At 46.3% G+C, this 17,500-nt stretch overlaps 1 protein-coding gene across 6 annotated transcripts in view; it reads left to right on the top strand.

Moving 5' to 3' along the window:
- The window catches only part of gria4a (glutamate receptor, ionotropic, AMPA 4a), an 82,902-nt gene that overhangs the window by 53,735 nt on the left and 11,667 nt on the right, over positions 1-17,500 (top strand). For all 6 annotated transcript variants that reach the window (XR_014117850.1, XM_081699915.1, XM_081699913.1 and 3 more), the window contains exons 11-12: positions 4,550-4,923; positions 15,198-15,396. Coding sequence is in view for 5 of the 6 variants with exons in the window: in XM_081699915.1 (XP_081556041.1) it covers positions 4,550-4,923; positions 15,198-15,396 (573 nt within the window). In the remaining variant the exon portion in view is untranslated. The remainder of the gene's footprint in view (positions 1-4,549; positions 4,924-15,197; positions 15,397-17,500) is intronic.

A 17,500-nucleotide genomic window follows, 5' to 3' on the forward strand; every position in this document is an offset into this window, starting at 1 on the left:
TAAAGAATCAATAATCTCACCAAGACATTTTAAAACGTACCTTGTTGCCTTTCAGTTTAGAAACAATTACACTGGTTAACAGATTTTGCTTCCTGCAAAAAATCTCTGAATATTATGCATTTGTCACTCTGAATCCAAATATGTTTTGAGAATTTCTCTGTTTCTCAGCTATAGTTGCTGTTCCAGTATACACGTATGTCATTAGTATGTAATAGTATGTAAAAGTGATTCCAAGGAAGGTGAAAGCCCCATCCATGCTGGCAGGCTACTGCGGGACACTGAAGAGGGATGTTTCTGAGGCCATATATGGGCAACTATCATACAGTTCACATTTTATAAGCACATTTCTGCACATTTCAAATGTAATAACAGCCTTATAATAAGCAACATATATTAATGTGCAATTTACACACTTAAAATCCATGCATGATAGAAATATTATAAAGACATATTCAAATTCCACCTGGTACTGCAGGCGCTGTAAGACTGACCTGTGCTAGTTTGGGAAGTTTCAAATCTTTGTTGCCCAGTGTCATTTATTACATTATTAAAAGCTGACGAGGAGAGCTAGAGAATGTGGGTAAACATATGAAACAGATAACTCAGCTGTTTTTCTTCTCTGGTACTTCAGCTCTGGTACTCATTTATACAAACAACGGGTTGTTTTAGGGAGCATCAGGTTGTCAGAACACAGGGCTAAAGCAGTGAGGTACCACAGTATCACTCCAGAACACAAAGTGACTCGTTTCTGGTTTCTTACCATGTAGTTAGCTTTTTTACTAGATCTGGGTTCATAAAAAAGTGATGGCGAAGTCACACAACAAGACAAAGGCTCCGAGTACAGAATGTATTTAAAAGTCTACAGAACTAGCGCCCATGTTACATAGACAGTGAGGAACACACTGCCTCAGAGAACTGACTCAGGAAAAGGAGCAGTGACTCGAGGAGAGGGCTGTGACTCAGAAAGAGGGCTGTGACTCAGAAAGAGGGCTGTGACTCAGAAAGAGGGCTGTGACTCAGAAAGAGGGCTGTGACTCAGAGAAAGGCCGTCAGTGTTTCAGATGAGTGCTATTGAAAGCCGGCACTCTCTAGAGACCTGCACAATGCAGCAATTCAGCAGACAGCCAAGCTCACTCCTCAGGCTTCCTCACACACACACACACACACACACACACACACAGAGACACAGAGAGAGAGAGAGAGAGAGAGAGAGAGAGAGAGAGAGAGAGAGAGAGAGAGAGAGAGAGAGAGAGAGAGAACCTGCTCATCCAAGAGGGGAGAATGCAGAATACAAATCAGCCATTAAGTCAGAAAAAGAGAAAGACAGAGTGAGAGAGAGAGAGAGAGAGAGAGAGAGAGAGAGAGAGAGAGAGAAACAGAGAGACAAACCAGGAGAGAGAGACTGATAGAGGGGGGGGCAGGATATAGGGATCAAAGGAAGAGAGGATGTGATGAAATTTCTCTGGCTCTTCTCTGACAGCTCGAGCGTGTCCGCGCGTACTGCAGCAATGTAGAGAATGTTCCGGGCAAAGCCCAAAGTCCTAGAACATGCTCTCGGGGCATCTGTAACATCCTCACCGCTCAAAAAACGTGCCCCCTCCTGGCTGGCAGCACACAGACGCTGGCTGTGGGGAACGCTACGCTGGCAGCCGTCACCTGAACAGCAGGTGGCTGAACGGCTCGGGCCCAGAGCGGCAGCCTGAGGGGTACCGGCTCACCCTTCCAGCTTCGAATGAAAGAAAGGTGCACACGTCCTGTGGCGTGTGCAGCTTGTGGCCCCAGCCTTTGTTGACCGAGCTTTTGGCAAGGTTCTAAAGCCCCAACCTGCTCCACTTCACCACTCAGCTCCGAGAAAGCCTGGCTGATCTGCCTTTCTGCATGCCAGAATCAGCCACGACTCACATGAGGTCCGTGAACGAGATCAAACAGTCCCTTTGATTTGCAACGCCGTTTCCACAGTGACCAGTGCACGGGAGTTCCATAGGCACTGGTGCTCCAGCACTACTATGCATGCGCCCAGATTGGCCATAATCGATAAGTGCTCATGATATCACAACAAGCAATTTCCACGGCCTGACATTTTAAAGTGATGGGTAAAATCACCGAATCCACGTTGTTACGACGACCGTATTTGAAAATGCGGTATTCGACCGCGTGCCGCTGTCATTTGCTAACCCCCTCCATTTTTCGCGAAATTGGCCAATTGAAAGCACTTTATGAGTAATAACCAGCCTCTCTTGGCTACTTACAAACATGGCTTCCCACGCTCAACGCCTCGGCGTTTCCCAAAGCCTCCTGAAACGCATGCGGACCAGGTGTTCCTCTCTAAAACGCACTTGTTTCCCGCGGTTTGCCTACGGAAGTAGGCAGGTAACCTTCCACCGCTACCGCCGCAGCTGGGCTCGCCGGGGGCAGCCCTGGCAGCCACTACGCTCCTCACATCTGTAGCTTATTCCCGTCTACTTCACCGCCCCCCGATAGCCAGCCACACCGCTTCTTAATTAAACTAATTAGCAAAACACAAGGGGAAGAAAAGAAATGTGCTCGCTGCAACACAATTCCCAGCTGGACACAAATAAACTGGATGAAATTAGTAAACGCTGCAAGTGTTAACACCGTGTTAATTCAACTCTATAAAGCCATCCAAACTCGGTGGATGTGTTCGGGTGAAACACTGCATTTGATAGTTCATGCGGTAAAGGAGAGTTTTCACAGGCCTTATGCTATTGTTTATGCCCGAGAACAGCTTTATTTTTATTTATTTTATTTTACACCTTTATTTTACTTGCTTGCTTTCAAGATGCCGAAAACCTGTTAATAAATAAAGCGACCTTTAAAGCACATGCAGGGGATTAAGGAAAGGAGGCCTCGGATCTCGAGAGAAGCTGTCAGTGCGGCAGTCGTTTTGCGACGCGATACGTTATCACGCCCGGGTGATCGTTAAAAGAATACATTAGAAGAGACTTCTATGCGGTGATACTGCTATGCGGAGATAAAAGCAGATACAGAGGAAGTTAAAGCGCAATCAATACACACACGGAAGGCAAAACAGTTCCGTGTAATGGGGAAACGTTTGAAATAGCGACTGTCATTGGCAGCGCTCCGTCTTGCTTGACCTGTGCGTCCGGCTTGAACAAAAAAAAGAACAGCAGAGAGCCGGGGCAGATTGCTCTCCTGTTTAGATGATGAACCTGTTTTCATCCCTGTGATATAACGGGCTATTTGTTAACCCCGGGGCAATATGTCACTTGTCCAGCTCACTCTATCAGAGGTCTGGGCCGCGGTGATATTAAAGGCGCATAAAAAATAAACAACTAGAGTGAGAAGGGAAAAGCCTGTTAAAAGGACAATACAAATCTGATCTAAAGAGCGCAGGGAAACACTGCTTTTAAGTATGCAGTGAGGAACATCTTTTCTGAATCCCATTAGAATGGTCAAGGAATGGTCAAAAGTGCAAACTCCATAATATTGTAGACCCATTTATTATTATTATTATTATTATTATTATTATTATTATTATTATTATTATTATTATTATGCAAGGTATTAATACTACTTACCTTGCATGTGCAGTTTAGGACATAGGTTTTTTGTTTATGTACAGTCACCCAGACTTCAATATGCAAAATTCTGTTTGTATCTGGATGACATACATTTTGGACTACACATCACACAGTGTAAAATGTAAATTTAATTTCATAATTAAATAAAGACATCTGGCTACTGAGCTGGAGGCCATTTTGACATTTACAATTCTGGAGGGATCTGGAATCATTTCAGCTGTAGTTAGGGTGAGTTTGCTCATACAATTAAAATGATCGTGATGATTAGATTGACTTGCACAGGGACTCAGAATGGATTCAGCCATAATTGCAAGACTTTTATTTTAAACGCCATTATTAAATCTAACCCTGCATATCTGCATCATCACTGTGTAAGAGTAAAAAATGAAATAATGCCTTGGCACACATGCAGTATCTTCACACTGGGTCTTGTATAATCACCACTGCGGCTCAATGGCACACTTGTGTTGCCCAAAATACAAGTAGACCTACATCTTATTTTTGATGTCTCTCTAAGTGATCTGTAAGTGTTCTATAACAACACTTACATCCAGACAATGCAAGTCTGGTTGAAAATATTTTTCACCGAGTCATCTAATTCCCGTGGCAAGTAATAGTAAAATCCTCTTCAGTATCAGAGAAAGAGAGAGGACAGAACAGAACGTTTACAGCATCAAGAGTAGTTACTAATTACCTATTTATAGATTTTAGTTATTTTATTGAGAATATAACACCATGTTGAAATCTTTTGATGACTATCCATAGAGTAGCACTGCAGAGAGTTTTAAGATGCTATATTTTACAGTGTCCTGTTTCAGGATGTCTCCTTTTCAGTTATTACTGTGTGTTAGTTGAAAACTATTCATGTTAAATGAAGTTAATTTAGTGCTGTAGGTGGTCATTCCCATTTTTTCTTATAGTCAAGGCCTTCGCCCTTACGACTTTACAACATCATGACCTGCAATTCCTCTCATATCCCCCACCAGAAAGCGGAGATTGCCGTAGCGCCTCTGACAATCACGCTGGTCCGGGAGGAGGTCATCGACTTCTCCAAGCCCTTCATGAGCTTGGGCATCTCCATCATGATTAAGAAACCACAGAAGTCCAAGCCGGGCGTGTTCTCCTTCCTGGACCCGCTGGCCTACGAGATCTGGATGTGCATCGTGTTCGCCTACATTGGCGTGAGCGTGGTGCTCTTCCTGGTCAGCCGCTTCAGCCCGTATGAGTGGAACACGGAGGAGCCCGAGGAGGGCGCCGACGCACAGCCTGCCATCCAGCCCCCCAACGAGTTCGGGATCTTCAACAGTCTCTGGTTCTCCCTGGGTGCCTTCATGCAACAGGGCTGTGACTTCACACCCAGGTAGGAGGGCACGGACACTCACACACACACACACACACACACACACACACACACACACACACACACACACACACACACACACACACACACACACATACACACACAAAACACACACAAAACACACACACACACACACTCACACACGCACACACATACACACACACACACTCACACACACACACACACACACACACACACACACACACATACACCCGTATAAATACTGTAATCTTGTCATAACACTGGCAGAGCGAATCCCAGCCATATAGCTGTGATGCAAATAAGGAAAAAACAGGCATCCTCCCGCACGCTGACCTGAGGTCAGTGTGGCAGCTAAAGTTGACCTCCTGCTCCACGGCTGTGGAAGGACACGGGCTGATGGCGGCAGCAAGATCCTCTCAGCCATCGCTGAGCTTATCAAACTTTCATCCAGTCAGAGGCAGACCACAGAGCCGCCCGCTATTTTTAGAATATTTATAAGAATATAGCATTTCATTATTGATAACCCAAGGATGCAGCTGAGTGAAAAATACATGGCCGGCATCCAAGGAGCATTAGCAGCCTGAACGGAATAAATTACTTGTGCATGGCCGAAAAAAAAAAAAAAAGAAAGAAAGAAAGCAAAGGAGAAGAGAGCAAAAGAAGGATGAAATGGAGCATGGGGTGAGACGTTTTGAGACGGATGAAAGGATGAAATGGAGCGTGGGGTGAGACGTTTTGAGAAGGATGAAAGGATGAAATGGAGCGTGGGGTGAGACGTTTTGAGAAGGATGAAAGGATGAAATGGAGCGTGGGGTGAGACGTTTTGAGAAGGATGAAAGGATGAAATGGAGCATGGGGTGAGACGTTTTGAGACGGATGAAAGGATGAAATGGAGCGTGGGGTGAGATGTTTTGAGAAGGATGAAAGGATGAAATGGAGCGTGGGGTGAGACGTTTTGAGAAGGATGAAAGGATGAAATGGAGCGTGGGGTGAGACGTTTTGAGAAGGATGAAAGGATGAAATGGAGCGTGGGGTGAGACGTTTTGAGAAGGATGAAAGGATGAAATGGAGCGTGGGGTGAGACGTTTTGAGAAGGATGAAATGGAGCGTGGGGTGAGACATTTTGAGAAGGATGAAAGGATGAAATGGAGCGTGGGGTGAGACGTTTTGAGAAGGATGAAAGGATGAAATGGAGCGTGGGGTGAGATGTTTTGAGAAGGATGAAAGGATGAAATGGAGCGTGGGGTGAGACAATTTGAGAAGGATGAAAGGATGAAATGGAGCGTGGGGTGAGATGTTTTGAGAAGGATGAAAGGATGAAATGGAGCGTGGGGTGAGACGTTTTGAGAAGGATGAAAGGATGAAATGGAGCGTGGGGTGAGACGTTTTGAGAAGGATGAAAGGATGAAATGGAGCGTGGGGTGAGACGTTTTGAGAAGGATGAAAGGATGAAAGGATGAAATGAAGCGTGGGGTGAGACGTTTTGAGAAGGATGAAAGGATGAAATAGAGCGTGGGGGAGACGTTTTGAGAAGGATGTAAGGATGAAATGGAGCGTGGGGTGAGACGTTTTGAGAAGGATGAAAGGATGAAATGGAGCGTGGGGTGAGACGTTTTGAGAAGGATGAAAGGATGAAATGGAGCGTGGGGTGAGACGTTTTGAGAAGGATGAAAGGATGAAATGGAGCGTGGGGTGAGACGTTTTGCAGGCATGTGCGGGATGTCATTATGGAGTGAACACGCTGGGAGGCATTCATGATTCAGGTGCGTGGAGAGAACACAAGCTCTCCGCAGGGAGTTGACACGGCATTAGACACGTGCGGATACACGCGGACACACGCAACCCTCGTCACGGCTGACAAGTGCTCTGTTTTGACGGTAGCACGTTTCAACAGTTTGCCTCATCAAAGCTTGATGTTCTGCTTGTGAAAACTGCTCTCAGCAGAACCCTGGTTCAGCGGTGTGTGTGTGTGCGCATGTGTAAACATCTTTCACTCTGCTCTTCAACTTGAGCTCACGCTCTTAAAACAGGGTTGCAGGCTATGCTTGGCTTTATTTCAATGTCAACAAAGAGCAATTGAGATGGATCGAGTGGTGTCTGTGTCTTTGTTATGTTCCGTGTTATTTACTTCTGCAGTCTGCCATGACTCTAATGGTCTGTTTTAGAAAAAATAGATATATGTCTGTCTTGCTGCTTATCACTGTTATTACCAGATTATAACGTGCTAATAACATATTCCATCAACATCAAGATAGCACCACTATAAACACCAGTGTGACCAGCTGTTGCCTTCAGTCCAGCTGGGGTTTTCGTGTCTATTCCAATATATTCTAGACCAGAAAGTCAGTAACCCTGTCTCTGGAGGTTGTCCTTCCTGTAGACCTCAGTTCCAATCCATATCTGCCCCACCTGATCCGGCTAATCACAGTGTTCAGAGGGTTCAACTTAGAACAAACTCTGTAAAAAGGTACAGCTGATCTCCAGGAGCAAGGCTGGCAATCATGAACTGAGTTCCTCCAACATATAAGTAAATATCACCTTTCACTGATCACACCTCCCCAGCTTCTGCTTCAGCGCGTGTACAGCTGCGGGTTTAGTGGAGCATAGACCTTCAGCAGAGCTGGGAAGCTCCTCTCTAGAGGCAGTGTTACCCACTTGGGAGAGACCAGTGGAAGGACTGGGGAGCTCCCCTCTAGAGGCAGTGTTACCCCCTTGGGAGAGACCAGTGGAAGGACTGGGGAGCTCCCCTCTAGAGGCAGTGTTACCCACTTGGGAGAGACCAGTGGAAGGACTGGAGAGCTCCCCTCTAGAGGCAGTGTTACCCACTTGGGAGAGACCAGTGGAAGGACTGGGGAGCTCCCCTCTAGAGGCAGTGTTACCCCCTTGGGAGAGACCAGTGGAAGGACTGGGGAGCTCCCCTCTAGAGGCAGTGTTACCCACTTGGGAGAGACCAGTGGAAGGACTGGAGAGCTCCCCTCTAGAGGCAGTGTTACCCACTTGGGAGAGACCAGTGGAAGGACTGGGGAACTCCCCTCTAGAGGCAGTGTTACCCACTTGGGAGAGACCATTGGAAGGATCCTGGGGATTTATGTTACTCATGTTATTCATTGATATTTTTGCTTTTATTGGTAATATGAAGATAGAAATTATAATGACAATTACCTCCAAACAGACTATCATATTTTCCTAAATAATGCCTTCTGCATCCCATTCCTCAATATTGCAGTTTTAATTTTTTTTTTCACCAGATGATTCCCCCCTATCTTATGACAGCTTCAGACTGGGATGGACTTAATACACACCTCCAGAACCTGTGAAACTAGCCACTGTGTCTGAGCCAAACACGCTTGAACTCCCTATTCCCTATATGTGACCGCACTGACGCCCACAATCGGCCTTATGTCAAACCGATCGCCGGGGCAGGCTGAGCCAGGCCATCCCTCCTGCCCCATCTATTAAGCTCTCTTTAAAAAGCCGCAGGTGTCTGTGGCATCGTCGCGCTCAGAGCTTTCCGTCACCCAACAGCAGGACGAATCCTCGGACAGCTGAGCCACTCAGGGGCCCCCTACTGTGTATGTCTTTGTTTTGCCTTTGATTTATTCAGCTCACAGGGTAGTTACCAAGCCAATTGTCAGCTGAATCAGGTGTGTAACAGTGGGCAGACCACAATACAATGCACGAAGCATCCAGCCCCAAGGCCGAGGTAACTCCATCTATGTTCTGACAGGTTTTGTGTTGGTATTCATGCAGGCATTAGTGTTTATGCAATGTTTATACAGCTTCTTCCTGTGGGAATGGCAAGTGAGGCCGCCGCTGGGGTCTGTGCTGGGTCTGTCCTGGGGTCAGTACTGGGTCTGTGCTGGGTCTGTGCTGGGGTCAGTGCTGGGACTGTCTTGGGGTCTGTGCTGGGTCTCTCCTAGGGTCTGTGCTGGGTCTGTCCTGGGGTCTGTGCTGGGTCTGTGATGGGTGCTTTCTTGAGTCTTTGCTGGAGTCTGTGATGGGTCTGTGCTGGGTCTGTGATGGGTCTGTGGTGGGTATATGCTGGGTCTGTTCTGGGGTTTGTGCTGGGGTCTGTGATGGTCTGTGCTGGGGTCTGTGCTGGGGTCTAAGCTGGATCTGTTCTGGGGTTTGTAATGGGTCTGTGCTGGGGTCTGTGCTGGGGTCTGTGATGGGTCTGTGCTGGGGTCTGTGCTGGGGTCTGTGATGGTTCTGTGCTGGGGTCTGTGATGGTTCTGTGCTGGAGTCTGTGATGGGTCTGATCTGGGGTCTGTTCTGGAGTCTGTGATGGGTCTGTGCTGGGGTCTGTTCTGGAGTCTGTGATGGGTCTGATCTGGGGTCTGTGCTGCTGTCTGTGATGGGTCTGATCTGGGGTCTGTTCTGGAGTCTGTGATGGCTCTGATCTGGGGTCTGTTCTGGAGTCTGTGATGGGTCTGTGCTGGGGTCTGTTCTGGAGTCTGTGATGGCTCTGATCTGGGGTCTGATCTGGAGTCTGTGATGGCTCTGATCTGGGGTCTGTTCTGGAGTCTGTGATGGCTCTGATCTGGGGTCTGTTCTGGAGTCTGTGATGGGTCTGTGCTGGGGTCTGTTCTGGAGTCTGTGATGGGTCTGATCTGGGGTCTGATCTGCTGTCCGCCCTGCAGAAGCTCTCACTTGCCTTTTTGTCACTCAGCACCCTCATATTTGAATCTGGAAAATGTCCCACTCTGGTAAAACGCTGTTCGCGTCAGCCTTCTGAGCTTTAAAGCTGGTGTGGGCATGAACATGAGCTTGGTCATAATAGAGCTACTCTCATGTCTGATTCGAGGGGATTTTGGAGTTTTATGAGGAGCTAACCATTCCAGCGTGACCTGAAGTCTCCCATTTGTCACACTGACATGGGACATTGGTGAGGCAGATATGGTGAAGCTTTCATCCGTTATCTGATGAGCAAGAAGAAGGAGCTGAATTAGGCCTGCTAGAAGCTGCCAGTCCTCCAACGGAGCTGTAAATGACAACATGGCTGATTTTTAGAAAGATTTATTAGCCTGTTTACTGTTTATATTACTGATCATATGTTTGGCAATAACAGTAATAAGTTATATATTACTGTGACAATGATGTATTAGGGGAACGATTATTAACATTATATGATATTACATTATTTACCAGTTTCTATGTGTTATTAAACAAAAGAGAGTTTGTATGTTTCTAAGAATAAGAGAGAACATGTGTGTGTATGTGTGGGTTGTGTGGGTTGTGTGTGTGTGTGTGTCTGTGTGTCACTTTGTGTGTGTGTGAGGGAGTGTTTGTGTGACAGGGAGGGAGAGAGAACGTCAGTGTGTGTGCGTGTATGTGTGTGTGCGTGTGTGTGTGTGTGTGTATGTGTGTGTGTGTATGTTGTATTTACGATTGCCAGACATAAGCAGTAAATGTGCCATCTGTTAGTCTATTATCACCTGCAGACTCCCAGCATGCACTGCTGCAGGAGGACACAGCGGACTGATGACATCAGCATCAGTCTCATCAGAGAGCAGTCAGTTCTGGCAGCAGGAGTGCTGGTGGAGAACTCGTTCTGACACTCGCATCACCGCTCCATGGTTATTCCAGGGCGCACACACCCTTTGCCATTACATTTGACTACTTCCATCTGCCTGCATGGTGTCAGTGCATATGAGCTCATATCTCTCAACACTTTTGCAGAATAACTTTTGAATGACAAAAGAGAGTAAATACTTCAGAACTTCCATCTCTAGGTTTATGTCCTAAATGTTAAAGGCCTTAAATTAAGGTTTTGCTGAAACTCGTGAATTGACACTGATTGAGAGATAACATCACAAACAGATTTTAATAACAAATTAATAGACGTTTTAGCATCATATGCTACAACTGACATAAAATAATAATGAATGAACTGGCATTAACATTAGAGCTAGCGTTCGCATTAGAAATTTCCCGGTCAGCAGCTTAAAAGGTGTGCATTAAATACACACACACACACACACACACACACACACACACACACACACATACACCACACATACACACACACACACATACACCACACATACACACACACACAAATGCGTGTAAGTCTATCTCATTCATTAAACAAAAAGCCACCAAGAGTGCGCTGCAGCATTCAGACACACTGTCTGTGTGTGTGTGTGTGTGTGTCTGTGTGTCTGTGTGTCTGTGTGTGTGTGTGTGTGTGTGTGTGTATGCACACGTGTATCACTCTACCCTCAATGTGTGTATTGTAATGTAGGGATCCCTGCAGTGGCAAATTGATTTTCCATCATCAAGCCCAAATGGAGATGGGGGGCATGCATAAGAGAACAGAGACCCGGCCCTTATCACCTTCCCATCGCACTCACCCACCCTCTTCCTGTCTCACTGACCCACCCTCTTCCTGTCTCACTGACCCACCCTCTTTCTGTCTCACTGACCCACCCTCTTCCTGACCCACCCTCTTCCTGACTCACCCTCTTCCTGTCGCACTGACCCACCCTCTCACTGACCCACCCTCTTCCTGTCTCACTGACCCACCCTCTTCCTGTCGCACTGACCCACCCTCTTCCTGACCCACCCTCTTCCTGTCTCACTGACCCACCCTCTTCCTGTCTCACTGACCCACCCTCTTCCTGTCGCACTGACCCACCCTCTTCCTGACCCACCCTCCTCCCGTCGCACTGACCCACCCTCTTCCTGACCCACCCTCTTCCTGACCCACCCTCTTCCGGTTGCACTGACCCACCCTCTTTCTGACCCACCCTCTTCCTGTCCCACTTAGTTTCAAGACATTCCATCCATCTCCAGCATGGATGTTTGAATTAATCTGTCACTCACAAATGAGAGACAGAGAGGGAGAAAAGAGGAACAGGAAAATATATATGGAGACCTACAAGAAAATTCTCAGCAGATTATACACCCACTCTTCTGATTAAATGTTAAATGTTTTCACGCCATTGGGCCATTGGGCTCCTGTGTGTTTTCCCATAGTAACTTAAGACATATACATGCATATAACTTTATCTTACAATTAGCCATTATTACATACTCTCTCTCTCACACACACACACACGCACAGGCACACGCACACGTGCACACACACACACACACACACACACACACACACACACACACATTTGTTATGATGGTGTCGCTGCATGTGTGTTGGTGGGGGAGCATTAAAATTAATATTGCATTAGTGATATTCTCAGGAGGTTTGGTTTGACCAAATATACAGTGACATGCTTGTCATTTCACATTCATTACAGACACACACACACACACACACACACACACAAACACAAATATCTGAGTTTGAGCACACCCAGTCAGTCACACAATATCCTATGAGGCTAACGAGGCAAAACATACATACACACACACTGTTTTGTTACACCTTCACACGCTGTCATGGAAAGCCAATCACATCATAGCACTCTGACAGGCTTTGTCTTCTCTCATTGGGATTGTCTGCCAACACTGTCATAGTGACAGCATATTCATACTCACACACACACACACACACACACACACACACACAAAACACACACACACACACTCATGAGACATATATGACAAGATAAAATCAGCCATAAACAAACCTTCACATCCACCACATGTGTGTAAGAAAACAGTTCTCACTGGGACCTTCTCTTCACTATTCTCTATAGACTCCAGGCTCATATAACCAGCAGGATGACATAATCTCTGTCCCAAGCCTCTCTGTTTGTTATATACTGAATTTTGGCATCTCTGTGTACTGTAGTCAGCGGTATTTTACAGGGAGTGTCCACATTTTCCCTAAACTGTAGCTGAAACAGACAACAGTACAATGTGATTTCCTCACTGGAAGATGTCATTCGTTCAGAAGAATGCCAGCGGCCATAAAACACTGGCTGTTTAGAAAATCCTTACATTTTCAAGGTCAGCTTATGAACATGGCCATGAATATACTGCAGCATAGCAGTTGCTAAGTTACCAAGCCACCACAATAACAGTGGCATCCTAAAGCCTTATTTTCAGGCTGTTGATCTATGATATATGGTATCTAGAATCATTTGAATGTGTAAATAAGTAAGAGGCTTACAGCAGTGGTAAGTCTTGGAAAATGTGGGCAGGTTATCGTAATGCTAAACAAATGGTTTGAAACCAGAAGTAACAAACTCCTACATTAGTTCGTACATTAATTTAAACTCAGCAACAGCATATGCACACGATCATCTGGGACACAGTTTTTTCTTATTTACAACAGTGTAAAAGATGCCATTATTTAGTTCACAGGGAGTGCCCAGCGGTTTGGTGAAAACACACTAACTGACTTAGGCTTAATGACTTAAGCTTAATGACTTACTTATTGGGTTCTATTTTTGTGCACAGTTTCGTCATAGCAGCGCGCACACAGGAATGGCAGTGTGAAACCAAAAGTTCTCCAATGAACAAACAAACATACCTGTCACACTGGACAAAGGAAGCAGACCTCACAGGTCCGAGGAGATTAAGCTGGCCTGGAAGGAAATGGAGAAGAAATGAACTTCCAGTGTCATTCCGAGGACCGCTCTACAGTGTAGGAAGTGGCCAATGATCCTAAGCAAAAATGTGTATAATAATAATAATAATATCCTCTTCTTTTTATAATAATTATTATTATTAACAACAATAATACCACAATTACCAATACCATCAATAATTAGGATAATCATCTTTATGATAATATAATCATTATTATTGTTGTGATGAGATTTACATAATTGTGATATGACTAATTATTTAAGTTATATAATGTTACGCCTACTGTCTGATTCACATTTAATAAACACAGTAGAATTGTTTTTTCCTCACAAAAAATAATAATAAGTCAATCAGTTGTATGTCTTTAGTTATTCAGAGGTATCTTTTAGTGGGGTGATGGTGGTGGTCAAAATCCCGCAGTGAGAAATTTATGTTCCTGCATGAAGTGAGGAAAACACAGTAGTGCGCTTCTGTTTGCAATAGGAGCTGGCCTGAGGGGGCGGTTTTAAACACTGCACCGGCAGGTTTGAGACATCACCCCATGTTTATGTCTCCTCGCAAGCACATTTATTTCTGTCCACCAAATGAACGGATGGAGATAAACGCATGCGCGCCCTGCAAAATTAGTCTAATATGACATAAGGTGGCCTTAGCGGCCCAGCACGGCCACGACATCTGACCAGCGGGGCTGAAGGGCTGTTTGGTGAAAGGGAAAGGCTTCTCTACTCACTCCTCTGCCCTTAGGAAAACCAGAGACAACTGGGGTGATTTACGGTATGATGTCAGGAGCATAGAAATGTTTACCAAAGCTACGTGATTCATAACCATGATTCACCAGATCCACAGTGGTGATTAGATTAGGGTTAGCCTTAGAAAATCCTTATAACATTGCAGTTATATATATGCATTACATATATTACGTGTTTATGACTCAATGACTCTTGGCAATGTGTAAAAAGTGTGTGTGTATGTTGCTCTCTCTCCCTCTCTCTCTAACCTCTTTCTCCCATACTCTCCCTCTCTCTAGCTCTCTTTCTCTCTCTCTCTCTCCCTCTCTCCCTCTCTCTCTCCCCCTCTCTAGTGCTCTCTCTAGCTCTCTTTCACTCCCTCTCTCTCTCTCCCTCTCTCTCTCTCTCTCCCTCTCTCTCTCCCTCTCTCTGTCTCTCCATCCCTCTCCCTCTCTCTCTCCCTCTCTCTCTCTCTCCCTCTCTCCCTCTCTCTCCCCTCTCTAGTGCTCTCTCTAGCTCTCTCTCTGTCTTGCTAGCTGTCTCCCTCTCTCCCTCTCTCTCTCTCTCCCGCTCTCCCTCTCTCTCTCCCCTCTCTAGTGCTCTCTGTAGCCCTCTCTCTCTCTCTCTCTCTCACTAACTCATTCTCTCTCCCTGTTCTTCCTCTATCCCCTGAAACCCTCCCTCATTCTGTTTTTCTCCTCCATTTAAAATTCATCCCCTACTCTGCAGAACATCAGCTGTCCTTAACACACACACACACACACACACACACACACACACACACACACTCGCACATCATTGTCTGGCAGAACCACTGAATCGAAATTGGTGTGTGTGTGTCTGTGTGTGTGTGTGCGTGTGTGTGTGTATGTGTGTATGTGTGTATGTGTGTGTGTGTGTGTATTTGTGCGATATGACCCTCAGATGTGAAGCACCTACAAGACAGCTTCCTGATCATATAGAATTAGAATGTAGCCGTATGAGGTTTAGATTTATCTCAAACTTATGTGCACAATAATCTTGCTGAGACGTGCTGATCTCTCTCTCTCTCTCCCCCCTCTCTGTCAGGTCACTGTCGGGACGTATCGTAGGAGGCGTGTGGTGGTTCTTCACCCTCATCATCATCTCGTCCTACACGGCCAACCTGGCGGCCTTCCTCACCGTGGAGCGCATGGTGTCGCCCATCGAGAGCGCGGAGGACCTGGCCAAGCAGACGGAGATTGCCTACGGCACGCTGGATGCTGGCTCCACCAAGGAGTTCTTCAGGGTGAGGGCAGCAGCCTCGGCTGAAGTATATAAGATTGTATGTACAGAGTTGAATATTAATGGCAGCAGCAAAAAAAAAAAAAAAACTCCCGTTAGGTTAATCATCATTTTTATAACATCTTTATTTATTTAGATTTTTTCATTTTGAGATTTTGGACTAAAGTTGATATGGTGATAAAGTGCAATAATGAAATAACATTGCTACAAATCATGGAATAGAAAATAAAGTGCAATAAGCAAACTACACCAATAATATTATTTATATATAAAATAAACTGCTAAACTAATAATCTGGATTTAGAAAGGACTATAGACCTTGCATTCCTAGCTAATATTCTCTGGAACATATTTCAGAGTTCAGGAGTTTTATTAGGAACAAAAATTCCACCAATTAAAGATCATCATTTTCAGCAGTTCTTGCAAACCCTTGCTGTCAGAGTAGAGGAGCCAATCCAGCAGGACTAAATCCCGCATTTAAAAAGACAGACAGAAGTGATAAGAGCAGTCCCAGCAGCCCCGTGCAGAGGCAGGGGGAGGGGAACCCAGCCAGAGCGAACCAGGCGGAACCAGGCGGAACCAGGCGTGGGTCAGCACTGCCACTTCTTCCCCTGTGCTGTTATCACCATTCCAGACTCTCACACCTGCTAGCGGTCAGTCTGCATACACTGCACAGTCGAAATCCAGCACAATTAGACCAAAGCCCGGCGAGCTCAGGTCTGATAGATGCAGCGCGTTCTCTAGACGCGCTATACGGAGGAGATGCTGCGTACGAGGACTGTTTGGCACACACCAGAGCTGCTGGGGCTGTCGGTGAGTGCCAGGGTTAGATGTGCATTTGTTTGTTTGATGTTTTATTTAAGGCCGTTGCCGGGTTGCAGCAGAGCTCCACGCCGGACGTGACAAAAATTATTATGGGATTGCTACCCGTCACGGTCCACTGAGCCCCTCTGCCACCAGCACGCAGGCACGCACACACACACACACACACACTCGCACACACACACAGACACACACACACACTCGCACACACACACAGACACACACACACACTCGCACACACACACACACTCGCACACACACACAGACACACACACTCGCACACACACACAGACACACACACACACACACTCGCACACACTCACACACACTCGCGCACACACACACACACTCGCGCACACACACACACACACACACACACTCGCACACACACACACACACTCGCACACACACACACACACTCGCACGCACACACACACTCGCACACACACACAGACAGACACACACACACACAAGCACACAATATAAGACATAACCCCTATAGCATACACTATACAGACATAACAGCACACACTATGAATACATTACACTCCTTTTAGCACCCACTCCACTAAAAAGCGCACGACCCCACTCGGAGCAGTACATACTACATTGCACACATTCCAGCACACCACACACTCCAAAACGCCACAACACACACTCCACCACACCGCAGGCTCCCGCACACCACACACCACACCCTCCAGCAGACCATACACCACACACACCGCCGCACCACCCACTTTGGAACCCCGCACACTCCGGCACACCACCCGCAGCGGCCCGGCACGCAGCACACATACCAGCGCCCCACCCACAGCAGCAGAAAACGTATCCCCCACTTCTCCACACTGGATTTGTTTCCTGGCCCAGAGGCTCGGCGCAGCGCTTTGTCACGTATTTTCCCACACTACAGCCAGACAAAAAGGTTTCTCAATAATGCATAGTGCAGAGAGAGTGTGGCACTAGGAAAATAGGAATTTACACTCCACTGGGGAATGAGTGTATTACCCATGATCACAGAAGCGCAGCATTACCAGGCTGCTCTGTACGGTTCACATATACACTTCCTCGCTCCCTCTTCCTCACAGCTGCTCTCTCTTCCTCTTCCTCTCTGTCTTGATTGCTTTTTCTCTCTCCCTAGCAAACTCCTTCTCCCTCTCTTGCTCTCTCTCTCTCTCTCTCTCTCTCTCTCTCTCACTTATCTCGTTGTAGAATAAGGGCGAGATTTGAGGAGCATTTGTTGGGTACTGGGCTTTTTTTTTTTTATACCAGCCAATCACTGCCAT

Source organism: Electrophorus electricus, chromosome 17, assembly GCF_041902795.1.
Source record: "Electrophorus electricus isolate QZ-2024a chromosome 17, ASM4190279v1, whole genome shotgun sequence".
Classification (NCBI taxonomy): domain Eukaryota; kingdom Metazoa; phylum Chordata; class Actinopteri; order Gymnotiformes; family Gymnotidae; genus Electrophorus; species Electrophorus electricus.